Here is a 21,637-nt window from a genome sequence, read left to right on the forward strand (position 1 = left end):
GAGCAGCAGATGTTGGCCGGGCACTCAGCTCTGAAGGCAGCACCACCAGCAGCAGTGCAGAAGTAAGGGTGGCAATACCATATCATACCATGCCACCCTTACTTCTGCGCTGCTGCCTTCAGAGCTGGGCGTCTGGAGGGTGGCAACCGCTGGCCAAGAGCCCAGCTCTGCAGGCAGCAGTGCAGAAGTAAGGGTGGCAATGCCATCCCATGCCATCCTTACTTCTGCACTGCTGCTGGTGGCAGCTCTACCTTCAGAGCTGGGCTCCCGGCCAGCAGCCACTGCTCTCCAGCTGCCCAGTTCTGAAGGCAGCAATGCCACCAGCAGCGGTGCAGAAATAAGGGTAGCAGTACCACAACCCTCCCCCTACAATAACCTTTTGACCCCTCCCAACTCCTTTTTGGGTCAGGACCCCTAAAATTACACAGTGAAATTTCAGATTTAAATAGCTGAAATCATGAAATTTGCTATTTTTAAAATCCCATGACCGTGAAATTGACCACAATGGAGCATGAATTTGGTAGGGCCCTACAAATATAGGATGGGGTATTCACTTATCAGTTTTATGTTTGAGATTGTGTTCTCATAATAATAATACTAAAATGTTTTCACTGAGCATTTAAAGTATGGAATTACCTAAAAGAAAAAAATCACTATGTAAATTTTGAAATTCTTCTAACAATTAGGAAACTAAAGAAATTACTACAAAACAATTTGAGACTAAAATGGAGATAAAGAACTAACTAGTAATATGTAAACAAGAAATATTATTTAACTTTAAAAAGTTGATTTAAACCAAAAAAAAATTGATGTTTTTGATATTTTTTTAAAATAATGATTTTTATCCATCTTCTTTAAGGGGGATGGGGCTTGTGTTCATGTGACCCCAGCCTCTACCGCTGATGTGTCAAAAGCGGCACTCAAGGTTTCAGACCTCGCACCTTAAACTCAGGTGTAAAAGAGTATAGGGAAAACTTTGCCATTTGTTAGGCAATGACAACTTAAATGCAGAGGTAGTGTGTTAACTTTAATTTTAAAAGCTGTATGGAAAGAGACTCCATTGAGAATGGGCTGTATGGAAGGGAGTAGCTACTGTTGCTAAGAAATAATCTACCTTGCCTGTTTCCTTGTAAATCTGTCACTGTTGTATTAAGACAGCCTCCTGGAGAAATTACCAGTGCTGTTGGAGAACAGTTATTAAAGGCAGATCTAAAAAACCTTTGGGATTTTGAAGAACAAGTCAAAGTCATAGACATTTTGGCTCATAAAGACCACCCTGATAAAGTTATGGTCATTTGAACAAGAGATTACAATGCTTGTCTTCATCTTCATTGGCCACCTGCCATTAGCAATGTAAATTGACCAGAATTATGTATACTTTTAACTTTTGTGATATCTGGGTATTTTCAAACAATCATTTCTTGTTGAAACAGATCATATTTGTCATCATATTTGTGCTGAGCCTTTCATGCAGGATGTACTTTATGAACCCAGAGAAGAATATTTATGTAATAGTAGCAATTTTCTCTCCATAGAGGGGCATCATTGTATTCACCACTAACCAACAGAAAGAAAAATTGTCCTTTGATTGAAATTACCTCATTTAGTTTCTGGCAGACAGTTCAGAGAAAAGGTAGCAGTAAAATAGACACAAAGCATATCCAGTATATAAGCAATAGATGCTATTTCTGTTGAATCATTTATGGAACATTTTAAATTTGTATAATGCTAAAAAAGTCCAGTATCCTGTCTTCCGACAGTGGCAAGTGCCAGGTGCCCCAGAGGGGATGAACAGAATAGGTAACCATCAAGTGATCCATCCCCTGTCGCCCATTCCCAGCTTCTGGCAAACAGAGGCTAGGGATACCATTCCTGACATCCTGGCTAATAGCCACTGACGGACCTATCCTCCATGAATTTATCTAGTTCTTTTTTGAACCCTGTTATAGTCTTGGCCTTCACAACATCCTCTGGCAAGAAGTTCCACAGGTTGGCTGTGCGTTGTGTGAAGAAATACTTCCTTTTATTTGTTTTAAGTCTGCTGCATATTAATTTCATGTGATGACCTCTAGTTCTTGTGTTATGAGAAGGAGTAAATAACACTTCCTTATTTACTTTCTCCACACCAGTCATGATTTTATAGACTTCTATCATATCCCCCCTTAGTCATCTCTTTTCCAAGCTGAAAAGTCCCAATCTTATTCATCTCTCCTCATATGGAAGCTGGTCCATACCACTAGTCATTTTTGTTTCTCTTTACTGAACGTTTTCCAATTCCAATACATCTTTTTGAGATGGGGCAACCACATCAGCATGCAGTATTCAAGATGTGGATGTACCATGGATTCATATAGAAGCAATATGATATTTTCTGTCTTATTATTTATCCCTTTCTTAATGATTCATAGAATCACAGAAGATTAGGATTGGAAGAGACCTCAGGAGGTCATCTAGTCCAACCCCCTGTTCAAAGCAGGACCCATCCCAACTAAATCATCCCAGCCAGGGCTTTGTCAAGCCAGGCCTTAGAAACCTCTAAGGATAGAGATTCTGCCACCTTCATAGGTAACCCATTCCAGTGCTTCACCACCCTCCTAGTGAAATAGTGTTTCCTAATATCCAGCCTAGACCTCCCCCACTGCAACTTGAGACCATTGCCCTTTGTTCTGTCTGGGGTGCAGGAGGGTGCTCCAGGCTGAGACAGAGGTTCGGAGGGCGGGAGACGGATCAGAGCTGGGGCAGGGGGTAAGGGTATGGGATGGGGTGTGAGGGCTCCGACTGGGGGTGCGGGCTCTGCGGTGGGGCTGGGGATGAGGTGTTTCAGGTGCAGGAGGGTGCTCCAGGCTGGGATCGAGGGGTTCAGAGGGAGGGAGGGGGATCAGGGCAGGAGATTGGGGTGCAGAGGGGCCTTGGGTGCAGGCTCCAGGCACTGCTTACCTCAAGCAGCTCTCGGAAGCATGTCCGCTCTCCAACTCCTATGTGGAGGCGCAGCCAGGCGGCTCTACGTGCTGCCCTGTCCACAGGGGCTGCTCCCACAGCTCCCATTGTCCGGGAACCGCAGCCAGGGCAGCGCCTGCAGATGGGGCAGCGCGCAGAGCCGCCTGGCCGTGCCTCCGTATACTATGTAGGAGCTGGAGCAGGGTCATGCTGTCTGCTTCCCGGGAGCTGTATTAAAAGATCCTCATTTAATATGAGTCACTCTAGTTCATCACCCTGGATTATCTCTGCACATCACATCTTTTTTTCAGAATGTTGACAATATAGTGCGACTTTGGTTTTGTATAGCATGTTGTTATAAAAATATCATATTACAGCTAGTCCAGTTTGTAAATGCAAACTACAAGCAAACAAATAAAATATCATATAGGCATTAACATCTGTGACTGTGATGTGATCTAGATTATGAAGGAGCAAATGTCAGATTTATGGAGAACATTTATGAATGGGGGAGAGAGGAAGACTCAGGGTATAGTATTCAAAATATTTTTAAGTTAAAGGTGGTAAGGAATCAGAACAAAGAAGAGATGGGTCTCAATATTGGATTTTAAAAATCAGTCAGTTAGGTGCAATGAGGCTGTTCCAGATGGTAAGTAAATAAAGAAGTGTTATTTACTCCTTCTCATAACTGTAGGAAAGAAGGCTCTACAACCTGCTGCAAACAGACAGAAGAACAGGACAGAAGAGTCTTGTTATTCAAGCATAGGGGAACTGGCTGGACAACAGAAAGATATGGGGCCAGACAGCAAATGTCTAGTTTGGAGAAGTTGAACTGAAAGGACACATTTGCTTAATAATTATGAATGAAATCAAAACGTAGTTCACAAACCTTAATTATTGGAAAATATGCACTGTTCTGTACAATTTATAAAAGTCTGTTCGTACTAGAGATATTTGGCTATACTGCCACTAGCTTCTGGTAAAAAAAAACCTTTGGGATTTTGGAGTCAAAACAATTGTTATTTGTTGATTAGAAGCTATTCCATACCTCTGGAAAAATATAAGAGTTATTATGTTCTATGCTAAATTTCTCTGTATTCAATCCTTTTCTGTTCAATTCCTTATTCTAAATTTCTTTTTGGCTGTTTGTCTTGTTTCTAAAATATGATTTACCATTATTCAATCTTTAAAATCTTATTTTTTTAAAAATAGCATCTATATAATAATGTCTTGGTTGATACTTCAACTCTAGTTATGATAAAGGTCCAGATATAGTAATTATGTAGATATTGGAAAGGTCAAATGAATCTGAACTTGGTTAATCTTGTTTGAATTACTATGTTTTAATATTATAGGAACCCATGTGAATGAAGATGATTTTTTGTTGTTGGAGCTCTTGCAGTGGTTTAAGGGTGAATTTTTTCAGTGGGTGAATAACCTTGCTTGCAGCAAATGTGGTGGTCAGACAGAGCCTAAAGGTCTCATACCACCTAATGATGAAGATCTGAGATGGAATGCAAACAGAGTTGAAAATCATCACTGTAACCAGTGCCAGTTCAGCAATAGATTCCCAAGGTAAGCATAACCTTGGATTTTCTAAAATGCTACTTTGTATTTGTGTATTCTGTGAATTATTGGGAGACCGTTGCTTGTATTTTGTTTTACATAGATTGAAAACCCTACTGTAATACATACATAGATCATTTTAAAGAGTACCATGGGATTGTTGTGGGCGCCGATATTTATATTTTATCACCAATCAGCCTAGAATGCTTAATTTTAAAAAAATTATTGCATTTAAAAAGAGGGCCCTGTTTTTAAACAGAATATCTTTGACTGATCTTACCAAGTACATTTTCTGTATATAATTATTTTAATTAATATATATGCCATTATCAAGGTGGTTTTTAAAAAGAAATAAATAAACCATTGCACTTTCTTGGGGAAGCCCACAAAAGAGGGCATACTTCTGCTGACTGTAGCAGCAGATATGTACTAATTTCAGAATTGTGCTGACATCTGTTAATGAGGTTAGGGTACACAAATCCTACTTAAGTTGAGTTTTTTAAAATAAGAACAAGTTTTTTAAAATAAGAATTTTAGCTCTCTTAGAAGCAAGGAGATGGTCATCCAAATGTTAATTTTGTCCAGTGCAACAATCATCTTCAGCAACTAGTGTGAAGTCAATGGCACTGAGAACAGATGGGAGGACTACAGTAGAACCTCAGAATTATGAACTCTGATCAAAATGTTATGGTTGTTCTTTCAAAAGTTTACAACTGAACATTGACTTAATACAACTTTGAAACTTTACTACGCAGAAGAAAAAGGCTGCTTTTAACCATCTTAATTTAAATGAAACAAACACAGAAACAGTTTCCTTACCTTGTCCAAAAAAATTTAAAACTTTTCTTTATTTCTAGTAGTTTACATTCAATACAGTATTGTACTGTATTTTTCTTTTTGTCTCTGCTGCTGCCTGATTGCATACTTCCAGTTCCAAATGAGGTGTGTGGTTGACCAATCATTTCATAACTCTCGTGTACATAACTCTGAGGTTCTACTGTATAATGGTTCAAAGATTTGGAAGGGGAAAATATATATTCCTGTTAAAGTCCATTAACTGGTAGAAAGCACATAATTTACAATGAATAATGTTTAATTTTTTTAGGTATAATAATCCTGAGAAACTTCTGGAAACAAGACGTGGGCGTTGTGGAGAGTGGGCTAACTGTTTTACACTGTGCTGCAGAGCTATAGGATTTGAAGCTAGATATGTCTGGGATTCAACAGGTATCAATGCTCTAGAACACCTTAAACTTAGTATAAGCATGCATAAAAATGGGACTTACAAAATCATTAGATCTGTGTGTTCATGTTAGCTAACTGGTAACCGCTGAAGTTTCACAGTATCTTATGAACAAAATCTAGGTTAAATTTCCATTTTGTCTGATTATATGAAATATTCTACAAATGAGGTAAGGCTGCTGTTTTCAACATGATGAAATCTTTATATCTTACATTACATATTACATTCAGGTTCTCCTACTTTCAATGAAAATAAGCAGAATTCATTGTTTGTGCTTTCACATTTAAAAGGAGATGTGTCTGAAGGCATATAAACAGAAAATGCATTCTTCCCTCTACGCAGTTCCATGTTATTACTCCTGGGGGAATTCTGTGCCACTGTGTGTGTGCAGAATTCATGTCCCCCGCAGATTTCTTTGCTTCCCTGCAGAAAAATGACATTCTGACAGGGAAGCAAAGGGAAGCTACAAGAGCAGTCACGCACCACTCCCTAGCTGCACAGGTACATTGTTTCAGGCATCCAGAGCAGCCAGTGGAGAGGTAAATCACCATGGGGTTGGGGACACCCCAACTAGTGGCTCCTACCCTGAGCCGGGATCAGCTGCTAGTCCCGGCTGGGCTAGAGGCAGGAGAGGATGGGATTTCCTCTTCCCCTGGAAAAAGTGGCTGGGGCTGTGTCAGACTCACCCTCAGAATTCTCCCCCAGTTGCAGAAAGCTCAGCATCCTCCCCTGCTTCCTGCCCCCATCGCTCAGCTGCAGGGGAGGGGTCATTGTACAGGGAGCTGCTCCCCGATCCACCCAACCCCCATGCATCCAAACCTCTCACACCCAGACACCCCCACCAAGCCTCACACCACACACCCAGAATCCCCCTAGCCCTCCATATCCAAACCTCACCTCATGGACCCTCAACCCCTGCATCTGGAGCCCTCCTGCACCCAGACCCCCTTGCCTCCGAACCGCCACCCCTACACCCAGATCACTCCCAACTGAGCTCCCTGCACGCAAACCTGCACCCTGAAGAGCCACACCCCCACCCCACACATCCACATCCCCATGCCACTGACCCCCAATTAACTGCACCCTGCCCCCTGCCCCACCAAGCCCCACTTCCCCAGTACCCAGACCTCCCGATGAGACCCCCACACCCAGACCCCTCTACTAGCCCCAACCACTTTCACCCAGAAGCTCCTGCTGAGTCCCTGCACCTGGAACCCCCCCATGAGACTCTGTGTATTCAGATCCCCCCACACCTAGATCCCCCACTGAGCTGCCTGCACCCAGATTATCCCACACAGAATCCTTTCATCCCACACCTGGATCCCCCCACACTGAGCCCCTCCACACTTGGATCCTGCCTGGTTGATCCCACCCACGTCTCGGCACTCAAAAGAACCTGGTGTGCCTCACGCAGAGGGGCAGAGCCCCAGGGTGTTTCCGGGGCAGGCCCAGGCCTTGTGCTGTGTCAGGGTCACCACTGAGTCCATGTCTCCAGGGTAGGGGGTGGGGAGGCTGCAGGGTGATCTCCCACCTTTGTGCAGCCAGTGGCCTGTACTCCCCACTGCCATGCTGGAGCCTCTGCTTTTATTTATTGACAAATAAAACTTGCAGAATTTTAAAATATTGTGCACTGAATTTTAAATTTTTTGGCACAGAATTTAATGTTTTGGCTCAGAATGCCCTCAGGAGTAATGTTATGCTCCCTATTTAATTGATTTGGAAGAGTTTAAATATCTCAAACTGCAAGAACAGAAAACCCATCTAAAAAACATTCAGTGTTTTCCTTGGCCTGTCTCTCATGCAGATCATGTGTGGACTGAGGTATATTCTTCATCCCAGCAGAGATGGCTTCATTGTGACCCTTGTGAAACTGTCTGTGATAAACCTCTTCTCTATGAGATTGGCTGGGGAAAGAAGCTCTCCTATGTAATTGCATTCTCCAAGGATGAGGTAGGGGTAGGGATAATAATATGCTATGAAATAAAAATACAAATTTGCCTTGAGAAAGAAGCTGTGCAAAGTATACCATTTTAATGGGATCTGCTAGATTAATGTAAGGGAAGACAGTCTCTTGATCATGTTGTCTATTGAAAATACACATATTTAAGAGGCAGAATATATATGTATTTTTTTAACTTCTGCAACTTATACTTGAGGTTGTTGATGTCACCTGGAGATATTCCTGTAAACACGAAGAATTACTTTCTAGAAGGACACAAGTCAAAGAAGCAGCATTGCGTGAAACCATAGAGAGGCTTAATAAACTGGTACGTAGCTTTACCTCAACTGATTTATTAAAATGACATGTATTGGAAACAGACTATGTAAATTCCTTGGACAAGGGAGCCCAGTCCTGATAAAGGTCTCTGTGTACTACAAAAAAATTAAATATTGCTATTTATACATTCTTTGTGATTTTACATAAGACCACTTCAGGACCAATCACAGCATAGCATTTTTGTCAGTTGCCAGTCGGTTCTCTGCATAGTCAGTCATATTTCCTTACTTTGATTAGGGAAAAGGAAATTATTACCTTTTACTCCTGTTGGCTCTGCAGAGAAAGTGAGCTGGATTCTGTTCTCTCTTGTGTATCAACAGATAAGTCTAATTTCAATCAATTATACCTGTGCAAACAGTTGACTTGCACAGCTTCAATGAGACCATACTTTTAATACCATAAGGTTGTAGAGCTGTAAGAGAGGGCCTAATTCATTTTGCAGAACTTTTTTTACTGGCTGTGAGAGAAGAACTCAGCCTGACTCAACTCTCAGGCTGCTTGCAGGACTGTCCATGAAGAAATAAGAAGCGTTAAAGGTCAGCTTAGCATATTTGATATGGAAATCATTGAGACAAAAATGGACTGTCAGTCAAATGCATTTTAAAGACATTTTCTCAAGAAAACCCACCCTTTTTAATCATATGGTAAAAGAAGGTTATATAATAATTCTTGTTCTACATACCAGACTTCTTTAGGCTCACTTGATTTATCTTGAAGTGTAAAGGCATGATTTTACTCAATTCTGTTGCTTCTTAAAAATATGCAACTCATACTGCATTTGTAATGGCATGCATCATTGTGAATCTACTCTTTCAGCCTTTATGTAATTTTTATGCTTAGACTTATTCACCAAACCAAAACTGCTGGTAACTGGAACAGTCCACGGTGTAGAAGAAAGGCTTGACCCAATAATCATGCCTTTTTTCTATTCCCAGACAAAAAAAATACATTAAGATTGACACTACATATCAGTGATTTAGAATACAATACATTACAAGGATGTTTGAATGATGCAAAAAACATGCATTATAATCCCATGAAATTCAGATAGAATTTACCTTAAAAGAAACCCAAACAGATTAAGGTATGGACATATGCAGTTAAGGCACTCAAACATTTTTTAAAGTCACTGCACAGTGCCATGCAATAACTATACAATTAGGATTGAGGCATATTAATGCACGTGATCCCAGTTTAATGTTTTAACAATCAGTTTAAATCTAGATTCTTTCATGTTTATTTCCTTATGGTGTCATTCCAGGGCTGAGATACAGTTGGAACTAATCTGAAAGATTATTTTTTCTTTGAGGTTTTTTGCACTTTTTTTTTTATTATGACAGAGACAACAATCCTTGTCAGAAAGCAGAAAGAGAGTGCTCCTGGAGAGGATAATTGTGGAGCTTGTTGAGTTCATTTCTCCCAAAACTCCTAAACCTGGTGAACTTGGTGGAAGGATATCTGGTTCAACGGCTTGGAGAGTAGCCAGAGGTGAAATTGGTTCAGAGGTATTTAATTTGTCAACTGGTGATCATTTTAGGGGGGGGTGTCTAAATTGTTTGTCTCTTAATTATAGGCTAATGACTGACATTCTTTTGATTAAAGCTACAACATAACAAAAGCAGGAAATTTAAGAAAACTGAAATTAAGGTGTTTGGGAAATCAACACATTAAGTTGTTGACAATTTCCTCAAGAATTCTGGGGAATCTAATTAAGCTGGAGAGCAATTTTCTACCAACTTTTTTTTGTGAATAAAATGTAAATCAAGGCCCACTGTGAATGTGTAACTGCAAATCCCACAAAGTAAGATTAATTAATGTTTACATAATCCCCCCTCACCTCAAGGTTCTTGGCTAAATGGAGTTTTTAATGTTCTTAATTCCTTATGCGGAGAGACAATTTCCTAAAAACAACCATTCTAGATAGGCCAGTACACAAAGGTATCAATTATTCCTAACATTTTGCACATCCTTTTCTAGTGATCTTGTCATTTGATGTAAAGAGGATGACAATCTAAATACTGAATTAGAGCTAGTTAAATGGAACTAATGGATTTCATAGCAATGTTCAGATTTGAGATACTAGAGTTTATTTCAACTATACATATTTTAGGGGACTTTATTTCTGTCTTACTGAATCTCATGATATGAAGGATGATTAGAAATCAATTTTTAAGTGCATATACTCCATTTTCCCTTGTTTTCTGAATATCTTTATCAAATTCACACTTACCCTTAATTTTGAAAGCCGATCTTTATTTTTGTTTCCCTATCAGATTTAGAAAGACATTGTTCTGTAAATTGCTATAGTTAGCTGCAGCTTTCACCATTAGTCATTGAGCTATGCTTGCTCTCTTAATATAGCTTAATAATTTGCTTTTTTCTCAGTGTGTTAAATCTGTTTAACACACCTAATTCGTACAGCACCATGTCATACATGAACATGAAAAATCTTTTGTAAACTACTATTTACTGTAGACAGACTCATGGTTTCAGTTATTTTAGAATACTTTACTTCCCCTTTCTCTGTGAAAGATTTATATTTATTCTAGCAAAGTAATGTAAAATTTCTAAGTTGGGGCAAACATTTTTCAATGAAAAAAACATTCTAGTATTTTTTAATTGGCTACTATACAGTTTTTCATAAAGAACTGTGGACCTCTTTGGTGTACTGCTTATAGAATAGCTAAGGGCATGGTGATCTACTTTATCAAATATATATATTTGCCAGATGTGTATGCTAAACAAAAAAGAAAAAATAAAATTAGCATGATCCCTTCAAATACATCGCAAAACACCAATGTATAGTTTTTGGTTTTGTTCAGAGGAGAAAAGAAGTCATTTTTATTCCATCTGGGAAAGAGAAGACCTCTAAACTCTTCCACCTCAGTTACAATATAGTGGAAGACAGCTATACACGACTTTCCAATAATAATGAAAAAATCACTGGCTGGGAGGAAGGTGTGTGGAAGACTGAGTCTCTATGGAGAAAGGTTGAAACGGATTGGAAAATGGTAAGGATTGGAATTAAATAAATTTCTGTAGAATTTTCTAGATTATTAATATCCTCTAGCTATTAAAGTCTAAAATTACTAAGCATATTTTGCATCACATTTCTCTTAATGCTTAAGGATTCAGTTGGAGTTGCCAAATTTTACTGTCCTGCTTCAGATAAGATTGTTAACTGATACGAGAAATTGGAAATGAAGTCAGCTTGCCTTTCAGAATGGGATGATTGACTTCTCTGCAGATAACAAGAACCCTGCTGGAGCACTAAAGTTTAAGACCTACCTTCTCCCTGTGTTCACATGGACACGCACAATACTGCATGTATTAATAAGGAATATTTCTTTCCAAAGAGTCTAAATTGTTTTTTCAGCGGTGGTGCAATAGCTTTGTAGTATATCATATCTCTTCATCACACAGACAAAAAGGAAGAAATTCCTTATGCTAAACCTTACACTCCATCTGCAAGAAGGGAAAAAGCTGTCAGTTACTCAGATTATTGAAGACCCTGCCTAAACCCTTCCCATCTGCTGACACACTGAGCAACGGAAGGATCATGCACTCCAAATCTAAAGAGGGAGAGGAAATTAAGGCTAAACTGGGGAAGGAGACATTTACTAGCAAACAGCCACCAAGTATGGAGCTGAGCATTCTATATTAGTGACTATTGTTTTGCTCTCCCTAACATCTTGTTAGCCTGACAGCTCCCTCTGTCCAGTCATACCACCAACTTAGGCCAGGCTTTGCCTCCTCTCCACAATGGAAAATTAAGCTTACCAGAGAAGTTAATTTCACTCTGAAATTTGCTGTGCTGGCCCAGTATACAACAGCCTGTCAGAGCACCATGGAAGAACAGGATGGGGAAGTGCACAAAGAGGAAAGGAGGGAAACAGCTAGAGGGTAAGATGAAGGGTAAAAGAAGATGCAACAGAGTGGGATAATGGAGGAAAGAAGAACAGGGAAGGGTAAGAGATCAGACTGGGCACTCCCCAGCCTTCCCACGTCTAGAAACACTGTGGCTGTACCTCACACCTTCAGGTACTCATATGATCAGACTTCCCATTTTTGCAAGAAACATATGGTCCAGGTAAAAAAAAAACTAGCCACTAATCAGGGGAGTGCTCTGTTCAAATACATATATCTGCTCTTTTGCTCAGCTCTCTACTCTGGGTATATGTAACAAGTGGAGCAGGGAGCACTGATGTGTGACTGAGCAAGAAGAGTTTACCAGCAGTAAGCAGTTCTTCCATGAAGTTGGAAGAATTTGGGGGTGGGTAGGAAAACTGACAGCAGATACCCATCAGGCTTGTAGATGTGATATGGCACTTCTATAGAACGCCACCTTGTGGAATGTTCAGTCTTTTAACTTAAGCAGATGTACCACTTAAGAAGTTGGAGTCCAGCTGTCCAGAAAGAAAAGGAGGACTTGTGGCACCTTAGAGACTAACCAATGTATTTGAGCACAAGCTTTCGTGAGCTACAGCTCACTGCATCGGATGCATGCAGTGGAAAAAGAGAAGCCTTCATTATAAAAAAAAAAAAAAGGTTCATCCTTTAATTTGGAATGAAGGGAGAGGAAACCAACAAAGGCGACCCAAAAGGTAAAGTTCTTCTTTGAGATGTTTTGCACATGCTCACTCTGATTTAAGTGTGCAAGCACCCTGATCACAACTGTCAGAGATTTTTCCCCTAGTGGTATTTGTCGGCTTGGTGCTGGTGCCACACACGCATAGTGCCGGTATAGGGGGCCCCCGCTGAGCCCGCGCTCCTCGGTCCCTTCTGACTGCCTGTTCAGCTGTTGGAACTTCCCCTCTTTATCTTGAGCTAAGTGTTTTAGTGGTTTCCACTATTTTTCATTGTAAATAGTTAGATTTTGATAGTTTAGTAGTTTCAGTACATTTAAGTAGTCATAGTATAGGACTGGGACTCCTCTCCGTGCTCGGAGAGGTGCTTTGACCCTCCCCCGGTACTGGGGCATGCCTCGGGCACCAGGGTTTAAATAGTGCTCTTTGTGTGGCAAACCTGTGCCTACTAGTTACCCTCACTTGAGTTGTCTCAAGTGTTTGGGAGTGGGTCACAGGAAAGAGTGCTGTAACATCTTCTAGGAATTTAAGCACACACACAGAAAGACAGAGCAGCAAGGTTGAAAGTCCTACTTATGGAGGCGGCGCTGAGACAGAGCAGAGATCAGACTTGGCATCGAATATTTCGGCGTCAGTACAAAGTGCTCCGCTGGTGGCTAAGAGCTCTCGGCACTGGTCCTCCTCACTGGTACGGAAGAAGAAACGTTGAGGCCACCGGAGAAGACTTGCTCGCTGGCACTGAAGGGAGACAAGCCAGCAGATCGGGATAGAGTGAGATCCGTGCTGGGCCGCTCTCCCTCCCCAGCACTGCAGCAACCACTGGCAGAAGCATCGGCACCGCAGACCCCAGTAGTGCTCAACCAACCAGATGGTTGGCACTGGGCAGACCAGTTTGCAGTGCCTTCAACCCCAGAAGCCTATGCAGCTGCTAATGAGCTGATGACTTTGTCGATACCGAGCCCAGATGGGAGATAGGATGCGGCACCAGTGGCACCACTCAGTGGCACCGCGGCATCGACTACCTTTAAGCCAGTTTCAAGACCAACCTCCAGGGGGAAACCCCCTTCATTGCTTCATCAGAGATGTCTCCACAGCACCGATCTCCAGCACCGGGAGGATCGGCCCCACCATGGTCACCACAGTCCTCCACCTACACATTGTCATCTTCATCAAGTTCAGACTCGGGATCCAACTATTCAAGACACCGGCACTGAAAGGAGACTCTGTGTCAGTCTCCACAGACAATGCTATCATTGGGAGTGCCGGGAGCATGGATGACCCAAGGCGCTGGGCCCATGGCGTCTGGCATCCCTACAATGGGGCTTTTGGAACCTGTGTGGTCTTCCCCCAGGCCAAGGGACCAGCTCACGATGCTCCTACTTGGTGCGCTCGGAGACTGTTGTGGCACCAGGGGTGCACAGGTAAACTCTGGATCCAACCCCCTGTACCGGTCCTGATGCCAGAGTAGGTCCCAGCACCGGCGCCCAAGCAGGGATACTCCCTGGTACTGATGCCAGTACTGGAACCAGTACCAGTACCCAAGTTCTTGTGCCTCGGGAACAGGCTGCAGTAGACACTATGGCAGTGCACATCTCTTCCTCATCATCTCAAGAGGACGAGCTCATGCTCAAGGGGCTCTCCCCCCCACAGGACGATGTAAGGGCCCACCAAGACTTGTTAAAGTGGGTGGCCTCTAACCCTGGCAGGCAGAGGTCATTAAGGAACCATCAGATGGGTTCCTAGACATTCTGTTGGCCACAGCCCCTACGAAGGTGGCCCTGCTCTTACACAAATCCATTTTGGGACCTATTAAGGCCACTTGGCAGACTCCTGCTTCCATTCCACCCACAGCAAAGAGAACAGAAAGAAAATACTTTGTGCCCACAAAAGGCTGTGAGTTCTTGTTCTCTCATCCCCCTCTTGGGTCCCTCATTGTGGCGGCTGCTAACAAAAAGGAGCACCAAGGTCAGATAAGATTTACCCCCAATCCAAAGGAGCCCAGGAAAATGGACCTTCTGGGTAGGAAGGTCTATTTGATGGGGGGACTCCAGTTGGGGATAGTGAACCAGCAGGTGTTGCTGGGTCGTTACGATTACAACATGTGGGAAGTGATGAACAAAGTCAAAGACAAAGACAGACCTCCCCAGGCTTGGTGGGGGCCCCTTATACCGGCTCTATGAGTGCGCTGCACCACGGGGCACCAGCGCCAAGCTGACGGATACCACTAGGGGAAAAATCTCTGACAGCTGTGCTCGGTGCACTTGCACACCTACATCGGAATGGACATGTGAAACACATCTCAAAGAACAACAGTTACAAAAGGTAGGTAACTGTTTTTTACCCTAAAGCTAACTATGGATCTCAGTCCACAAGCTGTAGAGAAGAAATACCAACTGCAGTGCAAAGCAGAAAGATAAGAAAGGCAAACTGATGCAGGTAAAGTGGATTTGCTGATCCTTTAGCTAGTATCCTGATTAGCAGTAATCACCACCTTATTTTTATACTGCAGTGCTGTAAACGAACATGTCCCTGAGGTAAAACTTCATAGAATTAGACCCAACTAGCTGAAGAAAACTAGGATTTAATAGGCCAAATTCCCCCAGAACCATCTGCAGCACATGGTGCTAATAAGCACAATGTAAGGAGCAACATAAGAACCTGTTCATCTAAAATCATCAGATTTTTAAAACCTTGTATCCTCAGGTTCTTTCTTACAGTCTACACTAACCATCTTCCAAAAAAATTGCACTCGGGTGAAAATGTAAACTGGATTTTAACCTTCTAGATTCAGACTGCTTGCAGTTCCTTCAGTAAAGGGTAGCAGTATAAACAGGTAGGCACAAATAAGGAGGCTATGCAATATAGGCAGGAAACTTCAGGTGTACTCTAAGCTGCTGATGGCCCCAAAAGATCATTACAGTGATTGGGGTTGCTGGAGTGTAGTGGACTCTAGTCATCCCCTCTCTGACTGCTGGCATGCCAAGGCCTAGAAAGGGTGGCACAAAGCCAGCTGCACCAGTTGAGGAGTCCCACACATCTCTTTATTTGTTACACAAGCTTTCCCATCCCATTTGTGCTACCATAGAAGGGCAAAGGAGCCAAAACAGGATGGAAAATCTGGCCCATTGTAGTTACTTAAAAGCAGAACCCTACATACTTAAAACAGTATGTGTCTATATCGCTAAAATACCACGCAGCACATTAAAGATCTTCCCCTACTATTTCAATGAAGTAAACTCCACTGAAAATGTACAGCTACCCAATATCACTGTAAAAACAGGAATAAGGTATTAGAAGGAGATTCTGTGCAAAGTTTTATTGTGTACAAACTTATTTTTCAATGACTTAATAAAGACTAAGTTTTTTTACGCGAAGGTTTAGTGCCCTTATAAAGACATTTCATTTGATCTGGGCTCAGCATCCATCTTTCAATACCTTAACCATGATGTTTTTCCATTTAGGTTTATTTAGCCCGAAAAGAAGGGTCATCCTCTTCTTACATCTGCTGGAAGTTTGAGTGTGGGTCAGTTGGTCTAAAAATAGACAACATTTCCATTAGAACGAACAGTCAGACATTTCACAGTGGAAGAATAAGGTGGAGATTGCGCTCCAACATAGCAGAAGTTGATCTGACTGGAGGTAAGTGTGAAATCTGATTGATTTTATTTTTTAAATCATGAGGTATACGTGCTAATGAAAATGCAATGCACTAGTACGCTGGGAAGTGGAGGTTGGAGAAACAACGTAAGCAATAAAGAAAGTTAAAATGCAGTTGCATTTTAACCTTTTCCCACTCAAGCTTTTTGCCAAGGATAAGGAAATATGTGAGAACAATCAATATACAGCTCTCACCTGCCACATTTTTCCATATTTGGGGAAAATAAAATTAGGATCTAGCAAAACCTGATGTGGATACAGGATATATATGGGCTCTTCAAAGCAGGGATTGTCTTTATATTCATACATCATATAGCAGAATGGGGCACCCAATCCTGACTGGAGCCTCTGGAGACTACCACAATACAAATAATAAATAATAATTTGCAGTGGACTTTTTCCACCATTTGAATTAGAAGATATATTTGATTATCTGCAAGTCAGACACTTTAATGTTCATTACAAATTGCCTCTTGAACATGTATTCTAGCAATATAAATTATCTGTGGCAGAACTTTAATTGTTTGTGGTTTTTTTCTCCCCCAACAGATAAAATTCTTCGCTCCTATTCAGATTTCTCTGATGCAACAGAAGTTATTTTGGAAGCTGAACTAAGTGGAGGGGATGGTGATATTGCATGGCAGCACACCCAGCTGTTTAGAGAGAGCTTAAGTAACTCTGGAGAAAATAGTTTGGAGATAATTATAAAACTCATTGGTCTCTGAGAACTTAAACAGAGGAGAAATGCTATTGGCAACAGGGGTTTATTTTATAAAATATGCTGTGGATACAATGTGAGGACTTGATTGTCAATTACCATGGTTCATACTGCTGGTATTTTATTTCCCATTTGCCCGTTTTAATTTGGCCATCATGAAAATAATAATTTTTATACTATGGACCATAAAGAAACATTGGAATTTTGAAGGTTTTATTCTTGTGTAAACTTATAGCAAATATGGAAATGTCAAAGTAAAAACGTGTTTCATCCAAAACACAAACACAAAATTAAGGTATTCAGAGTTACAATTGATGCTCCATCCTAAACTTACTTCATAGTGAGAGGGGGAAATAATTATAGGAAAGCAAACTGAGTGAGGAACATACAGCAGTTTTAACTTTGAATTTCTGGGCTGGTTTGTTTCACAATCTCTGCTGTTATTTGGAGTTAAAATTTGAACTTAATGGTCTGGTAGGCAGCATGTGTTATGTTACTTTTAATTTTAAAAGACTTGTAAAAAGGATAATATTAGCCCCTAACATCTCCTGTGGTTAAATCTACATACTATTTAGGCATTTTAAAAGTTACAATATTATTTTACATGATGCACCAGAACAGGAGCTTTAGATAAATTTGAAGGCAGTTTTTAAGATGGCCTAGAAATATGCGTGTATTGGTCTAAGTAATAAACATATTTTGGAGTATACTAGTATACTGGGTAAATACATTTATGTGAAATTCATGTTCAACATGTACCTAGAAATTCTGTTATGGTCTATCATGTAAAATAGAGATTTAAAATTGAGTAAAAACAAATAATGTTTATCCTGGAAAATGCCTAGTTTGTTATACATATTTTTGTACAATATGAACCCATATTTATCCCCTTTTTATTAACTTGTTTACTGAGCTGATAGATCATAATCGCTTTTTAAGAAGCTATTATCTTGTGTCAGTCTGAGTCTCATGCACCAGATTTGGTGCTAGAAGTACATGAGGTGCTTTTCTTCCCCCCTTGATGCATTAAAATTTTCAGACCACAGAATTCAGTTTTTAACTTTTTGCCCCAAACACAACCGACACTACTATCCAGGAGATTAAACTTCCATTTTCAGTCCTGGTCTAGCCCCAGGGCCCGTCGTGGCCTGGGAGTGCTGTGGATGCAGTATAATGAGCCACTAGAGAGTGAATGCTTGGTTTCAACAGCCTCCATGAACTATTAAGAGATTGTGTAACTGTCTCCTCCTCCCCGCCCCTACCCCCACCACACAATCAACAAACATCTGAGGGACTTTGTTGGGATTTTAAAAAGTGATGGACTACCTTATTACCTGTACAGTTATGCAAACTAAGAAGAGACTTCAGGATTTAAACTGATTATTTGTAGGGGATTAGGAAGAGATACTCTGCACTCCCTATGTAGAGAACACTTGAACAACTCAACACAAATGAAATGCACAGAATTGCACATATCAGAACAATGTTAATATACACACATATATTCCCATGCACTCACCTAGTACAATGTGACATCATGGCTTGATGAACCTGTAGCTTCAAAGAAAAAAAAAGTTCTAATAGTGAGGAATACAAGATAAGACAGAGCTAAACGGTAAGGAAATAGTCCATATAGAAAAAGGGTTTGTACAGAGGATAGGAGACTCTGAAAGAACTAATTATCAAGTAGAATCAATTGAAAATATGCAAAAGAAGAGGGAATAAACTAATAGTAGAATATTCTACATTCTGCTTGAACAGCAGGAGCAGCAAGAATTACAAAGGTATAAGGAAAACTAGTAGGTATGAGGATCTCAAAGCAATACACAGTAAAGAGGAGAAATACATTGATTAAGTTTGTGGACATGTTACAAGACCATTTCTCTATAAATTATGGGCTTCAACTCCCATTGACTTTAATGGCACTGAATCAGGGCTTATTTTAAGGAAGATTGAAAAGGGTTTGCAATGTTTTGTAACGCAAAAGATTACTGGTGATATAGAAGTGAGGAAGCATCCCTATATCAGTAACTAATAAAAAGCAGAAATATTCCTTTACTACAGGATAATGCTCAGGCAAACCAAAAATCACAGTTTCCTATCAAACAGACCCATAAGAGAATGGGTTTGGAGGACCAAGTGTATGTTGGAGGAAGCAAACCCTCACAACCTCCTTCATTTATGGAGGCAGACATAATCCGCAGAAGACTGCATACTCCTCTGTAGGTCTCCATTCCCCTGGCAAGCAAGAGCAGTGCGGTGTCACTCACAAAGGGCACACACTGGGGGTTAATGTTGAGTTACAAGAAAATCCTCAGCTTTCCCTGATGTCATGATTTGTTTTTAAACAACCTTAAAGAGACTTGCAATCACAGGAATTAGTAACTCTGAATTTGGAACCTGTTGCCTCTTAGCCCTGCATTTAGTCCATATTTAACATAGCTTTTTCTCAAGGGGCATTAGTAAGAGGAGTAGCCTTCTCCCCCCACAAAAGTTTTAAGATTTATATCATTGTGATTGTTAGCCAAAATGGATGCCTTGGTACTTCTGTAAAATTTTTTGAATAATCTCAAGAATAAAATGTATAGTGAGATGTAGATTTCACAACCTAATTTGAAATTTTGGAGCTCTTAAAAAACCCCAAAGATTTACTTATTTTTACAGAAAAATAAATGTGAAGACTCAACGAGTGCAAAATTAATTGACAAAATTGTTTGCAGTGTTGTAACCATGTATATTTAGTCAGTTTCTACCAGATCTTAGTTATGAGATTTGAGGCTAAAACAAGCAAAGAGAATGTTCCTGGCTATCTATTCTACTAGAAGTCAGTAAGCAAGAAAAGACAATCTAGTGATACTGGACAATAAAACTCTTACTACTATGGAATCTTTGCAGCCTTGATAGGGTTGTTATTATAAGTCAGAAATTGATACACAGTCTTCTCTTTTCAGTATCGAAAGAGAGGTTTATTAGGAATTCAAGAAAACCCTAACCATATTTGGTAATTGGGAAAGCAGATAGTGGATCAAATTTAATATTAGTAAGATGAAAGTAATGCCTACTCAATTTTCACACACAATTTTGGACTCTGGGTTGGCCAGACCATCTCAGGTTAAAAACAGTGGCTATGGATAGCTCAATAAAGCCATCAACTCAAAGCAATGCAACAGTTAATGTGCACTATTAAAATGTTTGAATGAAGTGAGGAGATTTAAAACATTGTAGTCCTCGTTAATCAACAATACATCTGCAACTCAGGTACTACATTCATTTTGATTATAGCAATAGCCATCAGTTGAAATACTTATTTTAGGAAAGACTTGATGAGGGAAACCCAAAGATTAAATACAAGTAAAATACAAAAATTATATTGAACTCCTTCTTGTGTCCCTGAAGCACCCTTTGTAAGCAGAATAGTTTGAACTCTTTAGCAAATAAATTCTTTTAAATGACCTCTTTTTCTGATCTCCATTTCAGTGCAGATCAATTTTTATTAAAAAGGAATTTTTTTTTTTTTTACTTAAATGCCAGTTTCTCCCTGTGACAGCACTTGCTTTCTTTCATCAATGATTCCGTGACAAAACCTTATGCTGGAGTGGACTTAAAATATCGTAAGGTAAAAAGGTTCCATGCTATGAAGTGCTTCAAAAGTATGGGTATCAATTTGTGACGCCTCTGGTGTGTGTTCTTGGTTGAGTTAAATGGGGAAATTGTTAGGCCATGTGTAGATGGAAGTCACCACTTATGTGACTTTTTAAGAGTTTGGGGTGTGAACAGAAAGAAAATAATACAGGTTCCAATGCTGCAAGGCAAAATCATAATATGTGTAGGACCTCAACCTATTACAGAATTCTGTGTAATTGTGTACAAAAATGAATATGTAGCTACATGGCGTACCCACACTGCCTCCAAAGCATCACAGAAATGTAACGAAGTAATCTTTTCAAACAGGTTCTTCTGATAAGCACAAAAATTGCCAAATTAACACCTGTAACATATGGCAATTTTAAATGCCATTGCTACTCAAAGACTTACATGAGCAACCTGAATGGAAAGTCCCTCTCTCTTGGAAAATATTTGCCTTATTGGTATGACCTCTCTCTTTATAGCCGATCATAATAATATATGTTTTTTTGTGTTAAAATACAATATTAACAATGTTGGGCTGTGGAATTGCCAGTCACTTGTGGCCACCAAAGAAATAACAACAAGTAATATCTTGCATTGCTGTAAGTTCCTAGGATATCTGCATCTGATCCACGATCCGCAAACATGGTCCACGGATATCCGCATCCACCAATGTGGATATCCGCAGATTTAAAGCGGATATCTGCAGATTTTGCAGGGCTCTGATTAAAAGCCAGGGGCACTTTATGTGAAGGGAGCCCATTGCAGGCAATAAGAAGATAAGAATCACCACACTGGGTCAGACCAATGGTTCATCTACCCAGTCTCCGACAGTGGCCAGTACCAGATGCTTCAGAGGGAATGAACAGAACAGGGCAATTTTCAGTGATCCATTTCCTGTCATCCAGACCCAGCTTCTGTCAGTTGAAGGTTTAGGGACACCTGCATAGGGTTGCATTCCTGACCATGTTGGCTAATAACCTCATGGAGGATAGGTCCATCAATGGCTATCTAATTATTTTTTA

General features: G+C 40.5%; 1 protein-coding gene across 4 annotated transcripts in view; it reads left to right on the forward strand.

Annotated features, from left to right (window-relative positions):
* The window catches only part of NGLY1 (N-glycanase 1), a 52,797-nt gene extending 32,378 nt beyond the window's left edge, over positions 1-20,419 (forward strand). For all 4 annotated transcript variants that reach the window (XM_084619025.1, XM_084619023.1, XM_084619024.1 and 1 more), the window contains 8 exons: positions 4,293-4,512; positions 5,609-5,730; positions 7,551-7,696; positions 7,903-8,013; positions 9,365-9,529; positions 10,847-11,035; positions 16,072-16,249; positions 16,817-20,419. In XM_084619025.1, the coding sequence (XP_084475151.1) occupies positions 4,293-4,512; positions 5,609-5,730; positions 7,551-7,696; positions 7,903-8,013; positions 9,365-9,529; positions 10,847-11,035; positions 16,072-16,249; positions 16,817-16,992 (1,307 nt within the window). In that variant the 3' untranslated portion in view covers positions 16,993-20,419. The remainder of the gene's footprint in view (positions 1-4,292; positions 4,513-5,608; positions 5,731-7,550; positions 7,697-7,902; positions 8,014-9,364; positions 9,530-10,846; positions 11,036-16,071; positions 16,250-16,816) is intronic.
* The last annotated feature ends 1,218 nt before the right edge of the window (positions 20,420-21,637 follow it).

Source organism: Lepidochelys olivacea, assembly GCF_965140295.1.
Source record: "Lepidochelys olivacea isolate rLepOli2 genome assembly, chromosome: 2".
NCBI classification, from domain to species: domain Eukaryota; kingdom Metazoa; phylum Chordata; order Testudines; family Cheloniidae; genus Lepidochelys; species Lepidochelys olivacea.